Here is a 23337-nt window from a genome sequence, read left to right as displayed (position 1 = left end):
GAAGTTTGGTCTTCTTCCTGTTCCTGACTCAGAGTTCCTACACACTTGGAATTTCCTAACTGGACAGGTGTAGAGTAGGGGTTTTTTTTAAAATTTATTTTAATTGGAGGTTAATTACTTTACAATATTGTGGTGGGTTTTGCCATACATTGACATGAATCAGACATGGGTGTACATGTGTTTCCCATCTTGACCCTCCCTCCCACCTCCCTCCCCATCCCATCCCTCTGGGTCATCCCAGTGCACCAGCCCTGAGCACCCTGTCTCATGCATTGAACCTGGACTGGCGATCTGTTTCACATATCATAATACACGTTTCAATGCTATTCTCTCAAATCATCCCACCCTCGCCTTCTCCCACAGAGTCCAAAAGTCTATTCTTTACATCTGTGTCTCTTTTGCTGTCTCGCATATAGGGTCATCATTACCATCTTTCTAGACTCCATATATATGCAGTAGTATACTGTATTGGTGTTTTTCTTTCTGGCTTACTTCACTCTGTATAATAGGCTCCAGTTTCATCCACCTCATTAGAACCAATTCAAAGGCATTCATTTTAATAGCTGAGTAATATTCCATTGTGTATATGAACCACAGCTTTCTTATCCATTTGTCTGCTGATGGACTTCTAGGTTGCTTCCATGTCCTGGCTATTATAAACAGTGCTGCAATGAACATTGGGGTACACGTGTCTCTTTCAATTCTGGTTTCCTCGGTGTGTATGCCCAGCAGTGGGATTGCTGGGTCATAAGGCAGTTCTAGTTCCAGTTTTTTTTTTTTTAATTTTATTTTTTTAATTTTTTAAATTTTAAAATCTTTAAAGGAATCTCCACACTGTTCTCCATAGTGGCTGTACTAGTTTGCATTCCCACCAACAGTGTAAGAGGATTCCCTTTTCTCCACACCCTCTCCAGCATTTATTGCTTGTAGACCTTTGGATCACTGCCATTCTGACTGGTGTGAAATGGTACCTCACTGTGGCCTTGATTTGCATTTCTCTGATAATGAGTCATGTTGAGCATCTTTTCATGTGTTTGTTAGCCATCTGTATGTGTTCTTTGGAGAAATGTCTGTTTAGTTCTTTGGCCCATGTTTTGATTGGGTCATTTAGTTTTCTGGAATTGAGCTGCAGGAGCTGCTTGTATATTTTTGAGATTAATTGTCTGTTGCTTCATTTGCTATTATTTTCTCCTATTCTGAAGGCTGTCTTTTCACCTTGCTTATAGTTTCCTTCGTTGTGCAAAAGTTTTTAAGTTTAATTAGGTCCCATTTGTTTATTTTTGCTTTTATTTCCATTACTCTGGGAGATGGGTCATAGAGGATCCTGCTGTGATGTAGGTCAGAGAGTGTTTTGCCTATGTTTTCCTCTAGGAGTTTTATAGTTTCTGGTCTTAGATTTAGATCTTTAATCCTTTTTATTTTTGTGTATTTTAGAAAGTGTTCTAGTTTCATTCTTTTACAAGTGGTTGACCAGTTTTCCCAGCACCACTTGTTAAACAAATTGTCTTTTCTCCATTGTATATTCTTGCCTCCTTTGTCAAAGATAAGGTGTCCATAGGTGCGTGGATTTATCTCTGGGCTTTCTATTTTGTTCCACTGAGCTATGTTTCTGTCTTTATGCCAGTACCATACTGTCTTGATGACTGTAGCTTTGTAGTAGAGCCTGCAGTCAGGAAGGTTGATTCCTCCAGTTCCATTCTTCTTTCTCAAGATTGCTTTGGCTATTCGAGGTTTTCTGTATTTCCATACAAATTATGAAATTATTTGTTCTAGTTCTCTGAAAAATACCGTTGGTAGCTTGATAGGGATTGCATTGAATCTATAGATTGCTTTGGGTAGTATATTTATTTTCACTATATTGATTCTTCCGATCCATGAACGTGGTATATTTCTGCATCTATTTGTGTCATCTTTGATTTCTTTCATCAGTGTTTTATAGTTTTCTGTATATAGGTCTTTTGTTTCTTTAGGTAGATTTGGATTTTACATTAATGACATGATTTTTTCCTGAAAGCCCCTAAGGATGTGGTGATTCTTCCATAAGCCAGGGTAACCAACCACAGGATTAGAAGGTTGGGAACTTCTGACCGCCAGGAAGGAGAGAAGGGCTGGAGATTTAGTTCAATCACCAATGGTCAATGATGTAATCAGTGTGTCTGTATACTGAAACCTCCATTAAAAACCCAAGAGAACAGGGTTCATAGAGCTTTCCCGTTGGTAAGCACACGATCAGGGGAGAGTGGCAAGCTCAACCTGGGCCCTTCCCACCTTCCTGGCCTACACATCTCTTCCATCTGGCTGTTTCTAAGTTATACCCTTTTATAATAAACTGCTGACATAGTAAGTAACATGTTTCTCTGAGTTCTGTGAACCACTTTAGCAAATTAATCAAATCCAAGGAAAGAATCACTGGAACCTCTAATTTATAGCATATTGGCCAGAAGCACAGGTGACAACCTGGACTTGCAGCTGATACCTGAAGTGGTGGGAGGCAGCTTTGTGGGAGTGAGCCCTTGACCTACGGGATCTGATGCTATCTGGGAAGATGGGATCAGAATTGAGTTAAACTATAGGACACTCAGCTGGTGTCACAGAGAATTTCTTTTTGTAGGAGAAAAAATACCCACAAGTTAGAATTGGGTACAGAATCAGCAGAATGGTTTTCAAGTCACAGGCATTACACAAGTGAAGGACAGTGATCTGTTAGAGACAGGAATGCAGGTGGACTGTTTACCAACTGAGCTATGAGGGAAGCCTCAGGAAACAATACTGGGCCCTATCATTGCCCCAGCTTCCTGCCTGAAGTTTACATGAAGGGGAAACTGAGGCAGAGCCAGGCAGATCCTGAGTGGGGGAAACAAGAGCTGATGTCCTGAGAGACAAAGGCAGTCTTTGTCCATGGAACAGAAAATCAGAGAAGAGAAAGCTGTTCAGAGAGAGGGCCCCCTTTCTTGAGGATTCAGCAGAACACCAATTGGTACATGCATACTGGAGAGCCATCTGAAAGGGCCAGAGGTGCACAAGGGCTGCAATAATGTCTGTCCACAGGCAGATTGGGCACGTTCATAATTCACGGGGCATCAGGCAGAATGCTCAGGAACACTTACTTCAGCAGACAAAGACAGTCAGCCTTGGACTGAGCACTGCCTTGGCCCCACCTAACAAATCACACAAGGCAGATCCAAAAGGATCCAGCTGCTTCCAAGCAACTCACTGTATCACTCAAGAAGACATGCAGAAACACAAAATACTCACCTCCCAATGGGGTTAAATTCACACTGTCAGGCATTCAGCCAAGACTGTCAAGACATGCAAGGAGTCAGAAAACACACAACCTATAACACGCAGAGTAGTCTGTCAGTTGAAACCAACTCAGACTTGACACAGATGTGAGAACTGAGAGAGAAGGACATTCACGCAAGCACTAGAACTGTGTTCCATGTGTTCAAAAAGTTAAGATGAGATCTAGAACATATCAAAAAGATTCAAGTAGGGTGGCTTCCACTGTGGTCTAGTGGTTAAGAATCCACCCACCCATGAAGCAGACATGGATCTGATCCCTGATACAGGAAGCTCCCACATGCTGCAGAGCAGCTAGACTCTGCATCACAACTCCTGAGCCAAGCCTCTCGAGCCTGTGAGCCTCAACAAGAGAAGCCACCACACCAAAACAAGAGTAGCTCCCGCTCCAGGCAACCGGAGAAAGCTCACATGCAGTGACAGCCCAGTGTAGTCAAAAACTAAAAAGGAAACAAATACGTCATTTTTAAGAAAAATGATTCAAGCAGAACTTCTAGGGATAAACAACACAATGGATGGGATTGATAGCAAATTAGATACTATAGAAAAAAAGGAGAGTGAATTAAAAGCACAGCAATAGAAGCTATGCAAAATGAAATGCACAGAAAACAAGAGTTTTAAAATTTAAAATAGAGAAAGATTATTAGTAAGCTGTAGTACAACTTCAGTTGCGCTCAGTTCTCAGTCATGTCTGACTCTTTGTGAACCCTTGGACTGCAGCCCGCCAGGCTCCTCTGTCCATAGCATTTCCCAGGCAAGAAAACTGGAGTGGGCTGCCATTTCCTTCTCCAGGGGAGCTTCCTGAGCCAGGGTTCGAACCCGCATCTCTTGCATCTCCTGCATTGCCAGGCTGATTCATCACAAGATTCTGCAAGATAATTACAGAAAGCATCTACCTCTGCCTCACTGACTAGGGCAAAGGCTTTGACTGTGTGGATCACAACAAATGGTGGAAAACTCTTACAAAGATGGGAATACCAGACCACCTTACCTGTCTTCTGAGAAATCTGTATGTATGTCAAGAAGCAACAGTTAGAACCGGACATGGAACAATGGAATGATTCAAAATTGGGAAAGGAGTACGTCAAGGCTATATATTGTCACCCTGCTTTTTTTTAACATATATGCAGAGTACATCATGAGGAATGCCAGGCTGGATGACTCACAAACTGGAATCAAGATTGCCAGGAAAAATATCAATAACCTTTGATATGCAGAAAGTGAAAAGGAACTAAAGAGCCTCTTGATGAAGGTGAGAGGAGAGTAAAAAAGCTGGCTTAAAACTCAATATTCAAAAACCTAAGATCATGGCATCTGGTCCCATCACTTTATGGCAAATAGATGGGGAAACAATGGAAACAGTGACAGACTTTATTTTCTTGGGCTCCAAAATCACTGCAGAAAGTGCCTGCAGCCATTAAATTAAAAGATGCTTGCTCCTTGGAAGAAAAGCTATGACAAACCTAGATACTATATTAAAAAGCAGACATCATTTTGCCAACAAACGTCCATATAGTCAAAGGTATAGTTTCTCCAGTAGTCAAGTATGGGTGTGAGTGTTGGACCATAAAGAAGGCTGAGTGCAGAAGAATTGATGCTTTTGAACTGTAGTGCTAGAGAAGATTCTTCAGAGTCCCTTGGACTGCAAAGAGATCAAATCAGTCAATCCTAAAAGAAATCAACCTTGAATATTCATTGGAAGGACTGATGCTAAAGCTGAAGCTCCAATACTGTGGCCACCTGATGCAAAGGGCCAACTCATTGGAAAAGACCCTGATGCTGGAAAAGATTGAGGGCAGGAGGAGAAGGGGACGACAGAGCTTGAGATGGTTGGATGGCATTACTGACTCAATGGACATGAGTCTGAGCAAACTCCAGGAGATAGTGAAGGACAGGGAAGCCTGGCATGTTGCAGTCCATGGGGCTGCAAAGAGTTGGACACGACTGAGCAACTGAACAAGTGCAACTTCAAGTGCCTTGATTATGTATAAGTCCCCAGATGAAGGGGGAAAGGAAAAATATTTCAAGAAATAATGCCTCACAAATTTCAAACTTAATGAAAAATATTAAAAGTGTTAGTTGCTAAGTTGTGTCCAACTCTTCTGTGAACCCATGGTTTGTACAGCCCACCAGGCTCCTCTGTCCATGGAATTCTCCAGGCAAGAATGCTGCAGAGTAGCCCTTCCATTCTGCATGAGATCATCCTGACCCAGGGATCAAACCTGAGTTTACTGCATTGTAGGAAGATTCTTTACCATCTGAGCCACCAGGGAAGCCCCATTGACTCAAGAACCTCAATTAACTGCAAGATAAGGAACATAAAGACAAGTGCACCAAAAATTATGATTCCTCAAAAACCACTGATAAAAAGGAAATAATAAAATGTACTCAGAGATTATGTTTGCAGGAATTGACAGGCTGATCCTAAAATTCATTAAAAAATACAAGAGACTCAGGATGGTCAAACAATCAAGTTGGCGGACTCACACTTATCAAAACTTAATACAAAGCTACAATAGTCAAAACAGTGTAATAATGGCATAATGACAGACATCTGGACGAATGGAAGAGAAAAGAAAGTCAGAAATAAATCTATACATTTAATGGAAATTCATTTCTGGCAAAAAGAGTTCCAAGACAATGTTATAAGGGAAAATATTCTTTTCAAAAAATAATGCAGGTACTTTTCCCCAGCCCATGGCTTTTCATCCTCAACACTTGATTTTTCACAGAGCAAACGGTTTTAAGTCTGAGGAGGTCCACTTTACCAATTTTTCGTTTCAGGGTGAAGTCTAAGTAATCTTTTCCTAGCCCTTGATCCTGAGGATTTCTTCCCACGTTTTCCCTAAAAGTTTGATAGGTTCATATTTTACATTTAAGTATGTAATCCATTCTGAGGTAATTTTCAAACAAGGTTGAAGTTCCTATTTTTTGTTTCTTTTTTAATTAATAAATTTTAATTGGAGGATACTTCCTTTACAATATTGTGATGGTTTTTGCCATACCTCAACGTGAATCAGCCACGGGTGCACGTGTTTCCCCCATCCTGAAGCCCCCCTCCCACCCCACCCCAACCCTCTGGGTTGTCCCAGAGCACTGGCTTTGGGTGCCCTGCTTCATGCATCAAATGTGCACTGGTCATCTACTTCACATACGGTAATACACCCGTTTCAATGCTGTTCTCTCAAATCATCCCACCCTCGCCTTCCCCCACAGAGTCCAAAAGTGTTCTTTACATCTGTGTCTCTTTTGCTGCCCTGCATATAGGATCATTGTTACTGTCTTTCTAAATTCCATATATATGCGTTAATATTGGTGTTTCTCTTTCTGACTTACTTTACTCTGTATAATAGGTTCTAGGCTCATCCACCTCATTAGAACTGACTCAAATGCGTTCCTTCTTATAGCTGAGTAGTATTCCATTGTGTATACGTACCACAACTTCCTTATCCATTCATCTGCCGATGGACATCTAGGTTGCATCCGTGTCCCAGCTATCGTAAACAGTGCTGCAATGAACACTGGGGTACACGTGTCTCTTTCAATTCTGGTTTCCTTGGTGTGTTCATATTTTTGCCTACAATTGTTCAAATGACTCCAGCACTATTTGAAATTCCATCCTTGAATCTGAAATTCTGTGTTTCCTCAATTTGTTTTTGGATTTTTTGTGAAAAATCAGATGGATTTATTTGTACTGAAGCTATCTAGGGGCCCACCAGGAATCAGGAACAAAGATCAAATATATATATTTCTTATTATGCCACAGTGCTGTTAACCACCCACTGCGCCCATGGGGTACCTCCAAGTCTTCCCAGGTTCTTCCCCACCCCATTTACCTCGCAAGGGGGCTCCAAGAGAACTCTCTATCTGCCACAAGACTTTCCAGCCCCAAATTCTGCCTGACCTGAGACCAATGCGGGGCTGGTAATCCTCCAACCCAGCACTGCCTCTCACTACCAGGATCCCTGCCCTGCGTGAATCTTCACACCCAAATGTGCACTCACAGTCCACACGGAGCTCTGCCTTTGTAGAGGACACACCCACACTGTTCTCGGCCAGGCAGCGGTAGACACCCATGTCTGCCGGCACCACCGCCGTGATGATGAGCTGGTGGCCGCCCTGCTGGTCCTCACTGATCATGTAGTGGTCATCCTCCTCCAGCATCCTCCCATCCTTGAACCAGCGCACAGTGGGCACAGGATGGCCTGTCACCACACAGTCGAAGCTCACAGGGTACCCATCCAGCACCTCCTGATTCTGTAGCTCGGTCAGGAACACCGGGGCTAGAAGAGAAGGGCAGGGCACCCAGCACGTCAGCCCTGGGTTCCCCGCAGCTACCCCAGCGGCTGGCAGTTCAGTGCCGCATGGCACCCATTCACGTGAGTGCTCACAGACTGGTGGCCAAACAGAACTCCCTCTCTGCCAACTGAGCTATCCCCTCCTCCCCATGCTCTAGAAGAACCCTCTCTTTGCCAGCCTGGTTCCCAAGCTCCCATGAGAGAGACAGCAGACAAGAAATGGAGAGGAAGGGGAAGTAAAGGGAAGGCCAAGGCTGGCAGTCTGGAATTGGAAGCACACAGCAGCCCAGAGTTAAAGAGGAGGAATGATGCTGTGGGTTGTCAACGATACCCCCTTTAGGGATCATTATGATGGTGATCATTATGAGGGTAATGATGTTCCCTGTTAGAGAGAAGTAAACAGCGAAATGACTTTTCAATTAACTTTAGTTGCCGGAGTGGGAAATGGGGTTCAGACTGGACTATGCGGGACCCTACTTTTTAAACAGATTACATCTCAAACCCTCATGGGGGAAAAAATAAATCCCTAAACTCTAGGAAGTCAGTATTCCCAAACATAGTTCATAGAATAGGACTCTGAGGCTCAAAGAGGCAGAGCTGGAATTTAAACTGAGCTTTGTCTCACCCCAAAGTCAGGGCTCCTTCCAGCTCAGTGGACTGCATCTGCGCACAACCAGAAGCTAAAGCCCAGCCACCTCCTTGAGTCTTCAGCTGACGCTGGATCGCCAGCCTGGCTTTGCCCGTCCTCCCCGCGTACAGCTTGCAGACTCACCAGCCTCTGCCGTCAGCACTGGCTCCAGCGGGGCTGAAGGGGGGGGTGCCACCTTGCCAATGCGCATCTCCACCCTGCGCGGTCCCAGCTCAGACAGGCTGATGTCCACGCGGATGCCCAACACGCCAAACATCTCCTGGAAGCGGCTGGCTGCCCGGCGGGCCTCCGCCAGCGTCTCGAAGCAGATGCAGATGGAGTGCTCATCTTCGCGGTACGTCTGCCAGTCCCCAGGCTCCTCAGGCTCTGCCTTGCCCTCGTCAGCGCTGAAGAAGATCTCCTCGTCCGAGACCTCCGCCGGGCCTTTCGTGCGGAAGAGGCGGTGCAGCCGCCGGGCGGCCCGGCGGAAGGTGTCATCCAGCTCACCCCCGGAGGAGCTCTCGGTCTCACTCTCCGTGCCACTGACCACCACGTTGGCACTGTGGGCCACGTGGCCAAACTTGTTGCTCACCTGACAGGTGTAACGGCCAGCGTCGGCCCGGCCCAGGCTAGTGACCAGCAGAGAACAGGTGCCGTCCGCAAGCTGGTCGATGTGGTGGTGCCGGCTATCCGTCAGTTCCACGCCGTCCTTCAGCCAGCGGGCGCGCACGTCTGTCTTGCTGGACACGACACACTCCAGATGCAGGACGTCTCCCACCTGTGCCACGGTGTCCCCAAACGTGCAGCGGAGCACGGGCCCCTCCTGCTGCTGCATCTCCTTCCGGACCTTATAACCCTTGAAGGCCGCCTGGATCTTCACTGCGGCCTGGTCCAAGGTCGGGTCACCCAGGTCCCCAGCACTCAGGTCTCCTGGTGGTGGGCGTACTGCAGGTGGCTTCTCCTGTGGCTTCCCAGACGGGGCTTCTGGGGCCCCAGCCTGTGTGCACAGGCAAGGTAGGGTGCCTGAGGCCCAGGGCAGGCAAAGGATGCGGCGGGACACATGCAGGGCAGGGGGCAGCAGAGCCCGGGCCTCCTGCCCCAGCCCCACGCCTCCCGCCTGCTGCTCGCTCTCAACCGCACTCCCTTCACTGAGGCCGAGCACCTGAGGGCTTCTGCTGCTGACAGAAAGCAAGTCTACCCTCCCTGAAACTGCTTTTCCCAGAGGGGGACAGAGCTGTGAGGAATACCACAGAGAGATTGGTTCCAGCTCTTCAGGAAAAGCGCTTTAACAGCCACGTGGATGGATGGATGGGTAGGGGCATCGTAGCTGGGTCGGTAGCTGGATGACCAATAGATGGGCAGGCGGTGGGTGGGAAAATGACTGGATGAATGAGTGCTGGATGGACTGACGGACAGACAGTGGAAAGACCACGTGTGGATGCATGATGGAGTGGCAAAAATCTAAGAAACACGGGCCTCTCCTTGCAGGTCAAGGGGGAGACTCACCTTGCTGGCCAGTGGCGAGGTGCTGGGCCTCCCAGCCTTCTTGAGGTAGGTAACCAGCGAAGGCGTGCCTGCACGGGACTCGTCGTCAGAGCTGGTGTGCGAGAGGTCGGCCTCGCCCGTGCGCGCCAGCTCGTCGGCCGTGGAGTACTCCTCTGAGAGGTCAGGCGCGGCCTCCTCGGCCTCCTGCCGCGGGCCCTGCGGGCGGCCGTCCTCCTCGGGCAGCTCGCTGATGGAGTCTAGCGTGGGCTCGCGGCTCATGCGGCGCTTCCGGGCCAGCGCCTCCCACAGCAGGTGCAGGTCGCCCTCCTGGGCTGCCTCAGGGGGCAGGCTGGGCTGAGCAGGGCCCTCCTCCCCAGATTCTGGGCTCAGCACCACTGAGGAGGGTGGGAGACTGGTCAGTTAGACAAGCACAGCGACCCCAGGCCAGCCCTGGCTACTGACCACAGTTCCCTTTAGAGGCCTCTGCTGCCTGCCCACTCCAGTCCTCTTGCCTGGAAAATCCCACGGACAGAGGAGCCTGGCGGGCTGCAGTCCATGGGGTCGCACAGAGTCAGACACAACTGAGTGACTTCTCTTCCACTTTTCACTTTCATGCATTGGAGACGGAAATGGCAACCCACTCCAGTGTTCTTGCCTGGAGAATCCCAGGAAGAGGGAGCCTGGTGGGCTGCCGTCTATGGGGTCGCAAGAGTCGGACACGACTGAAGCGACTTAGCAGCAGCAGCAGCAGCTGCCTGCCTGGGCCCCGAGAGCTCGGATGGACAATCTTGACAAGGTTTTAGAGGCTCTGAACGGCCCTCTCTAGGCCTCATTCTCCCTCCTGCACGAGAGCGAGTGAACGCAGGAAACCCCAGGCCAGGGGCAGAGCAGGTGCAGGGGGCTCAGACAGCAGGCATGCAAGGATTCAAAGAGCCAGCAGGGGGCACCAAGCGGGGGCATCGACCAGGGGACAGTGTGGCCTCAGATGTCAGTGATATGGGCGCTGACAGGAGGCTCAGCCACACTGATCAGTGCATCTCCCCACCCCAGGCCTCAGTCCTTAATGTGAGGGATGTCTGTCCAGCAGTTTCTCAAGAGACGGCCAGTGAGGAAGCGGGTGGGCCCACTCCACACCCCGGGCTCCTTCCTCCCGTCTGCACAGCGGGCCCCAGGAGACATACCCTGGAAAGCAGCCGCTGACCCAGAGGCTGAGTCCCGCGCAGGGGCGCAGCGGTACTCTCCCTGGTCCTCTGCGGAGAAGCCCCGGATCAGCAGCACCTGCCGCTGGCCCTGGCGGAGCAGCTGGAAGTGCCCGCTCGGCTGGATGCGCTCCGTCCCCTTCAGCCAGACGACCTCACCCGCCTCAGCCACCTCACACTCCAGGCACACGTCTTCCCCGGCCACCACCTGCCGGCTCTCGGGGGCGGGGGCTGCAGGCCTGGGCTCCAGGGGCTCTGCTGGGAACACGAATCTGGGTCAGCAAGGGTGCGGGCGGGGACCCTCAGCTGAGAGAGGCTTTGAGGGCTGCAAGCTGGGCCCCCGCCCTTGTCAACCAAGACTAAGGCAGCCACTCACCGAGCTTCACCATCTGGGGCAGGTACACGGGCTCCCCAGCACCCGCCGGGCCCACTGCGGCCACACGGAAGCGGTAGGTCTCCCCAGGGGCCAGGCCAGCCACCACACACTCGGGCCCGGGCACCAGATCCTGGCACAGCTGCCACTCTCCCGTGGCTGCCGCCTTCATCTCCACCCGGTAGCCACGGAGACCCCCTCCGCCATCGCTCGTGGGGGCCGCCCAAGACAACGTCACGGAGCTGCTGCTGCGCCCCACCACCTCTGCGTCCTCTGGGGGGTCGGGGAGGCCTGTGGGGCAGGGAGGAGGTGGTCAGGGCAGCAGCAGGCAGCCTGCACCCGCAGACCTGCCCATGCTGGTGTCTGCTCCCGAGAGCTGTGAGCAGCTGTGCCCTCAGCCTCGTCTGTCTGCGGGGCTGACAATGGTGCACTGGAGTCACAGGAAGTGTGTGCCCCGAGCCCACTCCGCGTGTGGGGCCGCAGACAGCCCCCAGCAGCTTCTGAAGTGGAAATGCCTCGTCCCCCCACCCACCTCCCCCAGAGCCTGGGCCCGAGCTGCGGCAGGCAGGCCCAAGCCACCCACCCAGGACAGTGAGCCTCGCAGAGGCGACAGCATCGTGAGCAGCAAAGGTGACCTCGCCGGCATGGTGCGGCTGGGCCCGGTGCAGCAGCAGGGCGTGGTGGCTGCCGTCGGCAGCCACGGTCCAGTCCGCGTCATCGGGCTGCACGGAGGCTCCGTTTATGTACCAAGTCGCCTCGCCCACGGGCACCGTCTCGCTAAGGGTGCAGCTGAAGCTGGCCTGCCCCCCGGCGCGCACGGTCACATCCTGGGGCGCCTCCAAGACCTCCAGACGCCAGCCTGTGGGGCGGGGTAGGGTGGCAGTGTGAGCACAGGGCTGGGGGGACCTGGGGGCACTCAGAGACACCTATGTCACCCCCGGCCCACAGCCCCAGAGCAGAGGAGGGCGCCTAGCCTCCCGCTCCTCCCACCTCTGGGAGCAGCCTCAGAGATCAACGTCCCCAGCACAACCACCCTGCACTCTCCTGTCTCAAAGATCACTGCCCTTCCCAGAGGCCCCAGCTCCCCCAGCTCCCTCCACCCCCCACCAAGCAGCCAGGTGCCCAGTGGAGGAGTCCCTATGACCCCTGCTGCCCCAGCCCTTGCCTATGACCCCCAGCCAAATATCCAATGGGGGGAGTGTCTCAGGAACCTAGCCCCTCTCCTGTGACGCCAGCCCCCATACCTCCCCCACAAGGTGGCATCTCCTGGGAGGGCTCTGAGAGGCTCACGTGCCCTGTGTCCCCAGCCTCATCACCAGCCCCCGCACCCGAGCAGCGTGGGATCTAGTGAGAGAGGTGAGGAGTCCCACACAGGGGCTCGAGCCCACCCCGCCCCACCCCGCCGCGGCGTGCAGTATTTAGGAGGATGGGTCTGAGAGAGATGCGCCCCTGTGGTCCCAGCATCAGCCCCAGCACCCCTGATGTGGGTCATCCCCTGGGCCCCCCCGACCCCTACCCTCCTGCACTCCCGCAGGGGGACATCAGCTGGGGGCCCACGGAGAACCGCCCTCCCGAGCCCACAAGTCTGACCTCTGACGGTGAGGAAGGCAGACGTCACCATGTCCCCCGCCAGGAAGGTCACACGGCAGCTGTCCTGTGGCCGCAGGTTTTTGAGCAGCAGCAGGTGCCGCAGGCCGTTCTCGAAATAGACCACCTCGGCATTGTCAGAGGTGCGCACGGGCTCATCGTCCAGCAGCCAGGTGTGGGCGGCCACCTCCGGCTGGGACAGGACGCACTCGAACAGCGCCTCGCCGCCCTCGGGCGCCTCCACGTTTTCCAGGCCCTTCACCACCGTGTTCTTGGCTGCAGAAAGACAGTGGCTCAAGGCATGCTCAGGGCTTTTCCTACCCAGCACCCCGAGAGTCCTGTGGGAGAGCCCCCCTCAGGATGAAGGGCCTCAGAGGATGCGGCCGGGGGAGGGGGTCTGGGTGTCCACCAGGAGGAGCCACACAGGGACGCCCTAAGGCCCTGGCCATCCCCACACAGGGACGCCCTAAGGCCCTGGCCATCCCCACACAGGGACGCCCTAAGGCCCTGGCCATCCCCACACAGGGACGCCCTAAGGCCCTGGCCATCCCCACACAGGGACGCCCTAAGGCCCTGGCCATCCCCACACAGGGACGCCCTAAGGCCCTGGCCATCCCCACACAGGGACGCCCTAAGGCCCTGGCCATCCCCACACAGGGACGCCCTAAGGCCCTGGCCATCCCCACACAGGGACGCCCTAAGGCCCTGGCCATCCCCACACAGGGACGCCCGAAGGCCCTGGCCATCCCCACACAGGGACGCCCGAAGGCCCTGGCCATCCCCACACAGGGACGCCCTAAGGCCCTGGCCATCCTCACAGAGGGACATCCTAAGGCCCTGGCCATCCCCACGCCGTCACCAGGCCTTCGTTAGGAAGGAGAGTCCGCTCCACCTAACAGGTAAGAAGCCTCACAAATGTTCACAGACTGAAAACTCATCCGAAGCTGCAGCCAGGCTCAAACGCAGACAGAGGCTTCTGCCTCTCAGCTCTGCTGCAGCATGGGCCTCCGGAAAACTGTTCCCTTCCTTTCCTCCCCCAGCCAGGGCTAGAAGACCCACTGGGCTGCTCCTCTCACTCACTCGGACCAGACATATCTCTGCCCTCATCCTCAGCCTGCTCCAGTTCTCCTGCACACAGAGGCCAGGAGTCAGTGACGAGCAGCTACGCATGTTCTGCAAGCCAGGGTGTCAGGCCTGGGCATGCCAGGCCCCAGATTCACTCAGCACCTGGGCCCCAAGGGCTTGCCACCTCCGAGAGCCCATTCCCATGACGGGCCCCTGGTACCGACACCAGTGCCTTCAAGCTCCGGGGGGCTTCCTGGAGGGGGCAGATCTCTGAGGATGGGCATGACTGAGCCAGGAAGGGGAGGGGTCCAGGAAGCAGAAGCACCTGGAGGGGAGTGTGGTGGGAATGAAGAGGGATGGGTGGGGGGCAGCAGGGAGCCAGGCCAGTGGAGAGAAGGACACAAAGCAAGGTGAGGGGCGGCAGCCAGGAGCGGAGGCGGGCAGGAACGGAGCACGTCGGCACCCGGGGCTGCACAGGATGCTGCGGAGGTCTGGGCCTCCCCAGAGCCGAGGGCCCACGGCGCCCATCCGCCCATCCGTATCCTTCTCCTCGCTGCACTCCTGGCCCAGGTCTGCTCGCGTCATAGGCCAGACTCCCCCATATCCCGGGCTCCTTTACTCCCCGAGTCAGAACGGACAGAGCCAACAGGGACTCAGGGATGCACGTGTCCCACATCGCCGCCGTGCTTGGATGGCTGTGCCCAGCCAGATCGAGGCTGCGGCTGCTCTCGGCAGCGATGAGATGGTGGGGGTGGGGGTGGGGGGAGGGGGAGGGTTGGGCCTACAGTCACTGCTGGAGCTCACCCTCCTTAACGCCTATTTCTACCCAATCCCAGATTTTACAGCAGCAGTGGCGAGCCCCCGAGGCCTCCCTCCTGCCGTCTCCCGCAGTTCATTCTCTACTCCCCGCCTGGGGCCCAAAGGCTGTGCCCTAGATGTCCCCAAGCCCCTGCCCCAGCTGCCTCCTTCAGACCAGCTCCCACTGCAGCTCCTCACAGCTCCCATCACACTCCTTCACCTCCCACAGCTCCCATCACAGTACTTCACCTCCCACAGGAAAGCCACCAGTGGAGGGAGGGAGCTTTGTCTGTCCACTGTTGGGCCCCCAGGGGCCGAACAAAAAGTGTTTAACAACGGAGCTGTTGAAGTAGTCTGCGAATGGAATCCGAGTGACCTCAGCGGGACTGTGGCCCAGACCCGGCCCCACCTGCTCTTCCCGTTTTGGATGGCCCCTGACAACTGCCAGCTCTCACCACTGGGAACATTTCAGCTTTTCCCAACCGAATGTGGCTGCAGCTGAATGACACCCCCTCCCCTGCAGAGCTGCTCCCTGCCCCCCATGGGGTATCCCCGCTGTGCTGCAAATGGGGAAGTGGGGCTCAGAGTGTCCTCTAAGTGACCAGCCCAGGAAGGGGCACTGCTGGGGTCTAAACCCGGGACTCGGAGTGAGCCCAGTGGTCCTCCTCTGCTCTAGGACCCAGCCCCGTCTATGGTTCCAAAGGCCCCAGACCTGCTCATCTACCTGCCAGCCTCGGCCTCCATCCCTCCCCAACAGGGTGTTTGGAATGCAAATCCTTCGAGCAGCCTCTGCCCCGTGTTTCCCAGCTGTTCCATCAGACTGCCTGGGGACGAGAAGGGGTCTGGGTGGGCTGGCTCAGGGCCTAGGACCTGCCTCCTGGGAGCCCCTTTCCCGCATCCTGTCACTGCCTGCCACTCCACCGGCACGGCTCAGCGCGGGCCTCCGCGCAGCTGTCCTGGGCCCGGGGGCTGCCCGCCAGGCGGCCTCACCTTGCACTTGCAGCAGGGCCACCACGCGGGTGCCCGCGGCCTCGCAAGAATAGATGCCGCTGTCACAGGGCAAGGCCGGCCTGAAAGACAGCCTGGCCACGGTCCAGTCCTGCTCTATGACGACACGGTGCCCGTCCGCACACACCGCCTGCTCGTCCATCTTCCACGTGGCCTGCACGGGCCGTGAGTACTGGCAGAGGAGCTCGGCCGGGCCGCCCTCCTCCACTGCCAGGTCCTGCATGGCACTGACCACTTCCACTGTGGGATCTGTCGGCCGACAGGCCAGGCACGCGTCAGCCGGAGCCGCGTGACTGCGGCCCCCCCACCCTCTGCAGTCAGCGTCAGCGACTCAGAGGCAAGCAGAAGCAGGGCTGTGGCGGAAGGCGGACCCGCCCAGCAACCCAGGGCCCTCTGCGTGGGGCCAACCTTGCCCCCCCGCCCCCGCTTGCAGCAGACGGCACTGTTCATTCACTCTCTATCTGCTGGGTCCCTCCTACCACTGGTCCCTCTGAGCCCCCACTTCCTCTAGCCTGGGACACCTGGTGCCCCAATAGGACAGAAAACCCACACCTGAAAGCCCTCGGGCCCATTCAGGATCCAAAGCTCTGCTGGGTACGGGGCATCCCCAGTCCAACTCACCCCTTCTCCAGGGGCCTTGTTGCCCACCCCCTCAGGGAGCCCACCCCACCTCCACTTGCTGACATCCCATTCAACAAATCAGCTGCCCCGGGATCTGGGCAAGTGCTTACGTTTACTGTGCAAAAGCACAGAGGAGGCCAGTTGAGAAACTGGGCCCCAAGTGGTTGAAACCACACTGGGCTGTCATGCCAAGAATGCGCAATACCTCTTGACAACAGGCTGAGGGAGTTCCCTGGAAGTCCGCTACCCTCTCCAATGGCTAGCTCTTTCCCAGAAGGGCACAAGACCCTGACCAAACCCACAGCAGCGGAAGCAGCTACAAGCGAGGACAGTGCAGGCCAAGCCCGGGGCTGGGAAGGCTGCCTTCACCTCCAGGCTGCTCTCTGGATGTGTGCCCGAGGAAGGGGCAGCCAGGCCCAAGGCCCCGTGAGCAGGTGGGAACGGGGTCGGCCTCCAGCATCACTGCTGAGTCCGACCTTCTTTCTCATCTACCAGCTAAGACTGCTGCCTGCCCACAGCACTCACCCCTGGCACACATGGAAAGATGCCCCCTGCATCCTGGGGGTCAGTCCCCAAACCCCCACCCAGGAAGCCCGCAGGAAGCGTGCAGGGGTAGCAGAGCGGAAGTTTCAGCACAGGGCAGGGTTCCATTGGCTGGTACCTTTGACCAACAACTTGGCCCTGGAGACCAGGGACCCTGCTCGGTAGGTGACGGTGCCTGAGTCAGCCACCCCCAGGCCTGACAGCGTGAGGGAGTGGACGGTCCCATCACGCACGGAGATGGCACTCTGAGGGCCGTCCTGCAGCAGGGTCCCATCCAGCCACCAGTGGGCCTCCGGCCCACCTGCACGGGACACCTCGCAGGAGAACGTGGCCACCTCCCCCGCAAAGACGTCCACGTTCTGTAAGCCACGTACCAGGCACGGTGCTGCCTCTGTGCGAGAGGGCAAAAGGAGGGGAGATGGGGTGCCCTGGGTCTGCGGGGCCATACCACGGTCTACCATTTGGGGCTAACCTGGGTCCACCATGCTGGAGGCAGCCTGGGGATGGGGTGTAGAGATCGACCCTGGCCAGCTGGCACCCCCTGCTCACGGGATGAGACAAGGAGAACACCCACAGTGGTCTGTGGAGAGCCATCTCAGCCCCTCTGCCACCCTACAGCGCCCTTCACAATGTGTTTGCCTCCATCAAATGAGACCAGTGTCCGTATCTACACCCTTTCCAGTGAGGGAGAACTGACAAGCCTCGAGTCCCATGGAAGCGATCCTTAAGGGGTCTGGGGCAGCACAGAAAGGTGAAGTCGTGGGGCCCACCTCTCTGAGAGGGAGGGGGTCTGCTAGGGAAGTGAGCCCTACTTCCTGGGGCTTTGGAAGTAGATGCTTCTCCCATCCTCAGAGGGCCATGTGTCCAGACGTCCCCTAGGGTCCCCTGGCCCCAAGGTTCTGGGGCCCTAGTGCAGAACGCATCCTTCCCTGACCTGCTACACAGGGTGTGAGTCCAGGGGGCTTCCCAGACCCTGTTCTGTGCTGGCACACCCACCCCAGCCAGGCCCTCCCCCAGAGCGCCCCATGTCCCTCCCAGGCATGCACATCGACACGCCTGTCCCAGGCCCACACCAGTCACTCCGTGTCCTCACAGGCGTGCACATCCAACCACACCCCTAACCTGTCTGCCAGCTCCCTATTCCATCTCCAACACGGTCCCCGAGTCTGCCCATCCTCGCCACCCTAGGCTCACAGCTCTGTCTGAAGCCGCAGCTCATGTCTGTATATGAGCCAGCTCACCACAAATGGGCAGGGCCAAGGTACGACCCTCAGTGGGGCCTGCAAGACCCAACCCCGCTCCACACTGCCCCTCACAGATGCCCACTGTGACGACACATGAGGCCCTTCCCACCCAGCTCTGCTCAGGACACCCAGGATATGGCCCTCTCCCGGCGTCCAGCTTGAGGATGCTGCATTTTGGAGCCTTTCCCAGCCCTAGAGGCCACAGAGCTGGCACCAGAAAACTCACGGTGGGGACACCAGGGGCTCAGGGCACACTTTCCTGCCCCACTCCTTCCCCAGCAGACTGGGGACTCCCTGAGGGCAGAGCTGCATCTGGCCCCTCTCAAGGTGGATAATACACATGTGATGGACAGATAACGGGTGGATGACGGATGGAAGAACAGATAGTGGATGGATAGGTGGATGAACAGGTAGACGGTAGAAGTATGGATGGGTGGCCAGACAGGCATAAGGAAGGATGGCAGTAGAATGATGGTTAGATGGATGGGCTGATGACTGATGGTGGGTGGATGGTAGACAGATGGGTAGATACCAAATGCATGGGTAGATGGTGCATGGGTGTATGGATAATGATGAACAGCTAATGGTGGGTGGATAAACGCATGCCTGATAGATAACAGACTGTGGCTGGATAGGGAATGGATGGTGGATGAACGGATGGGTAGTTGAATAGATGGATGTGGGATAAATGGATAGGCAGATGGAACAGAGGGAGGGATGGATGGATGCATGGATGCACGCACAGGTAGATGAATGGATACGCGGTGGATGGGTTGACGGTCAAGAGACGGCAGAGGGATGGGACCAACATGCAAACCAGGAGCAGGACAGCAGGCGAGGGGGAGGCCTGCTGGGTCAGAGATGACCGCCTCCCAGGGTCAGAGATGACCAATTCTGGGGACAAAGTATAACAAGTCGAAGGTCCTTAAATCTTATTTTCCATGTCTGGTTCAGCATCTTTCAAAGCATTCATGTGTCCCAGGTGTGCTATTGGACCAACATCTGAGAGCCTGTCAGGTACGCAAGTGTGTACAAATAAGAGCATGGGAACCTAAATCGCAGGAGTAGCTATATGGAGGGTAGAAGCCCAGAAGACCCTGCCTCGACCTGAGGGCCCAAGTCCCCAGCAACCACCCTCCCCACCTTCCCCCTACACACAGCCCTGCTCCTACGTGAGGACTCCCTCACACACCAGAATTTCTCAAGCTTATCTTCACTAGCCCACCTCCAGGGGCTTTAGTGGTCAAGGGTGCAAAGTTGCCAACCCACAGCAAGATCACTGCTGGAAGGCTCAGATTTCTGGCCTCAGCACCTGCCAACAGTTCCTCGAGGAGGGACATGGGGGCATGCACCAAGCGGGGAGGCTGGCTGCAGGAGGGGGCTGCCCACCTGTGACCTTCAGCTGGGCCTCCGAGCGACATGAGCCTACTTGGAAACTGATGGTTCCAGCGTCCTCAAGGGTCACCTGATGGAACAGAGATGTACGTGTCAGGCTGGCACTGCCACTTCCACCACCCCGACTTTGCAAGTCGCCAGCGCAACTGCACCGGAGCTGGAAACTTCCCTGTCTCCCAGCCTTTGGGGGAGCAGGTGGGAAGGCCCCGGGAAGCACTGCAGGGCACAGGAGGTCTGGGGACACCACCTTGTGCAGGGTGAGCAAGTGGAGCGTGCCATGCTCCACCGTGATGTCGTTCATCTCGTTGGCCTGCAGGGGCACGCCTCCCAGGGCCCAGTGGGCCTCCTGGCCCAACGCCCTCGACAGTCGGCACTGGAAGTGGGCGTCCTGGCCCTCGCTGAGCTGAGCGTCCTGCAGGGGCTCCAGGATGGTCACCTCAGGAACTGCACGGGGTGAGGGCAGGGTAGGAGAATGGCATCAGCCTCTGTGTCGGAGATGCCCCGCCCCGCACCATCAAAGCCACCTCCAAGGCCCCTGGGCCTGCCCCCAGTATCCCAGCCCCAACTCCTGAAGACAGGCACACTGGGGGCGGCTCTACGGCAACATCTTGGGTCACCCCAGAATCAGTCATTCAGCGCCAGCTCCCCACCCTCAAAGGCAGGAAGGCTTGCCATCTCTCTCTGTCCCTTGACAAGGTCTTAACCAAGCAGGGGGTTCCAGCCCGCAAGTGCAGTGAAGCCCGGCTCCTGCTACCTCGGACGGTGAGTTGGGCAGAGGACGTGTGGCGGCCCACGTGGAAGGAGACAGTGCCAGCGTCCTCCGGGGTCACGCTCTTCAGCCGCAGTATGTGGGTGCGGCCACCCTGCACCGCTACGTCGGTCACCTCGTTGCTCTGCAGCGGCAGGCCCTGCAGGCGCCACTCCGCATCCACGCCAGCCTGTGACACCTCGCAGCTGAACTCCGCTTCCCCATCAGCCTGGACCTCGGTGTCAACCAGGCCCCGCACGATGGTCACCTCAGGCTCTGGCGGGCGAAGGGGGCCTTCACCAGCCAGGTCAGAGCACCCAAGCCAAGCTCCCATGTCCCCGACCCCAACTCCTCCCCAGGAAGCCTCCCAGGCTCTCTCACACTCGTCTCCTGCCACAGCCTCTGCCTGCCCCATGGGGGATTCAGCACCCACTGTGCTCACAAACACAGCTCCCTCTCGTGACACTGAGCTCCTGGGGACAGGGCTGGGCTGGGGGTGCCTCTGCTGGGAGGAAGCAGGTGGCTGTGGGGTGGGGGGCTGCTTGTGCCCCTTCCCAGCCTGTGGCCAGCCCTGCCCTGGCTGGGACATGATGGAAGCGAGACCTTCAGGACAGACAGGGGCTCAGAGAGAGTGGCCCAGGCCTGGCTGCCCCACCTGCAGGCGGGGGGTGGGGGTGGAAGGCAGGGCGGTGAGCGGGGCGATGCTCTCCTGTAGGCACACCAGCCCAGAGCAGCGCAGAGGTGAGCACAGGAAGCCTGTGCCCCAAAGGCCTGAGAGCCACCCCGGAACAGCAGCTGGTGGGGGGCTGAGGGAGCCGGTGTGCCCCCGCAGCGGGCGGCCGGTGAGGCAGGGGGCGCTCACCTTTGACTTTCAGGAAGGCCAAGGTCTTCTGGCTGCCCGCCATGCAGCTGTACTCGCCCACGTCCTTGGCCTCAAGCCCATGGATCAGCAGCTCACATGTGGCCCCCTGGCGCCGCATCTCATACTTGGGACTCCTGTGCAGCTCCACACCCTCCTTGAGCCACAGCACGGGGGCCCCAGCCTCCGAATCACTCAGCTGGCAGCAAAGCCGGGCCACACCGCCTGCCTCCTGCTCGGCACTCTGCAGCTCCGTCTTGAACACAGGCCTGGGGGCTGGGGAGGAGCAGGGAGGGCACTCAGAGCTGCTAATCAAGGGGCCTGGGGGCTGGGGGGAGCAGGGAGGGACACTCAGAGCTGCTAATCAAGGGGCCTGGGGGCTGGGGGGAGCAGGGAGGGACACTCAGAGCTGATCATCAAGGGGCCTGGGGGCTGGGGGGAGCAGGGAGGGGCACTCAGAGCTGTTAATCAAGGGGCCTGGGGGCTGGGGGGAGCCAGGAGGGGCACTCAGAGCTGCTAATCAAGGGGCCTGGGGGCTGGGGGGAGCAGGGAGGGGCACTCAGAGCTGCTAATCAAGGGGCCTGGGGGCTGGGGACAGGGAGGGGCACTCAGAGCTGCTAATCAAGGGGTCTGGGGGCTGGGGGGAGCAGGGAGGGGTGCTCAGAGCTGATCATCAAGGGGCCTGCTGGTTTTAGGGGGCCCAGGGACTGGGGGAGGGCAGGGGCCAGGGGGAGGCTCACCCCGGACAGAGAGGCTGGCGGTGCTCTGCTCGTGGCCCGTGTCACAGGTGTAGAGGCCAGCATCCTCCTGCTCGGCCCCGTGCACCAGCAGCTCAGCGGCTGTGCCTTCTAGCACCATCTGGTACTTGGCACACGGGAAGAGCTGCAGGGAGCCCTTGCGCCACTCCACGCTGCTGCCCGCCCGGCTCAGCTCACAGCGCAGGCGAGCCGTCGCGCCCTCATCTACCTCCTGGGCCTGCAGCTCTTGAAGGAACCTCACGGGCGCAGCTACAGGTGAAGGCAGAACGTGAGGGTGGGAGCAGCTATGGGGGCAGGGGGCCACAGGGACGCAGCTCTCGGGACAGCGGTGGGCGGGGGGCATCACCCCAGGTCTGCCCACCCCGAGGGGGCCAGGGTCGCCTCCCCCGTGTGTGCCCTCAGGGGACGGCAGCAGGCTGGCGGGGGGGGGGGGGGCGTCACCCCAGGCCTGCCCACCCCGAGGGAACCAGGGTCGCCTCCCCCGTGTGTGGGGCCGGCCTGGGCGCGCACCTGTGACGGACAGGGTGGCGCTGGTGGTCTGGGAGCCGCAGCTGCACGTGTACTCCCCCGTGTCCTCCCGGCGCAAGCCCCTCAGCACCAGCTCTGCCACGTGGCCCCGCTGCCGCGGCTCCCGGTGCCCATCGGCCTGCACCTCCAGGCCCCCCTTACTCCAGATGACGGCGGCCCCAGGCTCCGAGAGCTCACACTGCAGGATGGCCGAGGTACCCTCCTCAGCCTGCAGGCTCTGCAGTGGCTTCCGGAACATCACCTGTGGGGCTGTGGAGCAAGGATGGGGTGGAGGGGAGAGGGAAGGTCAGCCCCAAGCTTGAGGCCCAGTCACCCAGAGAGGAGACTGGCACCCCAAATCCAGTCAGACCCACTGAGGACCTTGGCCAGGCCTGCCTCACCCGCCCACAGGGCCCACTTCCTCAGGCTCCTCTGGAGGATCGGGGTGGGAGTGGGGTCATGGGCCAGGGTCTACTCTAAGGGAGAGGAGGGGCTGCAGTGGGGGCCATGAAAGGGACCCTGGGTCTGACCCAGGGGGTTCTCATGCCGACCTCCACCCAGGAAGCCCACAGGCAGGTCTGTGTCCCTCCAGCCATTAAGGTGGGAAAGGGGGGACCTGCTAAGCCCCCAGGGCAGGGCCACGCCCCCCAGATCCTGACTAGAGGCTGTGGAGCATGGGGGAACGTGGACTGCATTAGGACAGGCAGGGGGCGGGCACGAGGTGGGAATTCCATCACACATGAGGGTGAGCCGGGGAGGCCATCCGACTGGAGAGCACAACCCAGGCAGGGGACACTGAACAGAGAGTTTGGCAGGTGAGCAGGTGGGCGACAGACAGAAGCTGCACACGACACAGAGGAGACGGCTGCCCACGTGAGGCTGGCATGGGCACAGGAGTCGGGCACACACACAGGCTCCCAG

General features: G+C 56.8%; 1 protein-coding gene across 46 annotated transcripts in view; it reads right to left on the bottom strand.

The window, feature by feature from the left end:
• Nucleotides 1-23337, bottom strand: part of OBSCN (obscurin, cytoskeletal calmodulin and titin-interacting RhoGEF) — a 232988-nt gene that overhangs the window by 40506 nt on the left and 169145 nt on the right. For 43 of the 46 annotated variants that reach the window (XM_018051517.1, XM_018051526.1, XM_018051552.1 and 40 more), the window contains 15 exons: nt 22420-22686; nt 21892-22158; nt 21155-21427; nt 20299-20568; nt 19792-19988; nt 19539-19614; nt 17024-17296; nt 15724-15990; nt 12874-13146; nt 11867-12142; nt 11287-11574; nt 10893-11168; nt 9733-10106; nt 8371-9223; nt 7305-7583 (listed from right to left, as the gene is read on the bottom strand). In XM_018051517.1, coding sequence (XP_017907006.1) covers nt 7305-7583; nt 8371-9223; nt 9733-10106; nt 10893-11168; nt 11287-11574; nt 11867-12142; nt 12874-13146; nt 15724-15990; nt 17024-17296; nt 19539-19614; nt 19792-19988; nt 20299-20568; nt 21155-21427; nt 21892-22158; nt 22420-22686 — 4509 coding nt within the window. The remainder of the gene's footprint in view (nt 1-7304; nt 7584-8370; nt 9224-9732; nt 10107-10892; nt 11169-11286; nt 11575-11866; nt 12143-12873; nt 13147-15723; nt 15991-17023; nt 17297-19538; nt 19615-19791; nt 19989-20298; nt 20569-21154; nt 21428-21891; nt 22159-22419; nt 22687-23337) is intronic. The other 3 variants (XM_018051542.1, XM_018051566.1, XM_018051518.1) reach the window with 2 other exon arrangements.

The sequence above is a fragment of the Capra hircus genome, chromosome 7 (genome assembly GCF_001704415.2).
Source record: "Capra hircus breed San Clemente chromosome 7, ASM170441v1, whole genome shotgun sequence".
Taxonomy (NCBI): domain Eukaryota; kingdom Metazoa; phylum Chordata; class Mammalia; order Artiodactyla; family Bovidae; genus Capra; species Capra hircus.
This window is presented reverse-complemented; position numbering and strand designations above follow the sequence as displayed.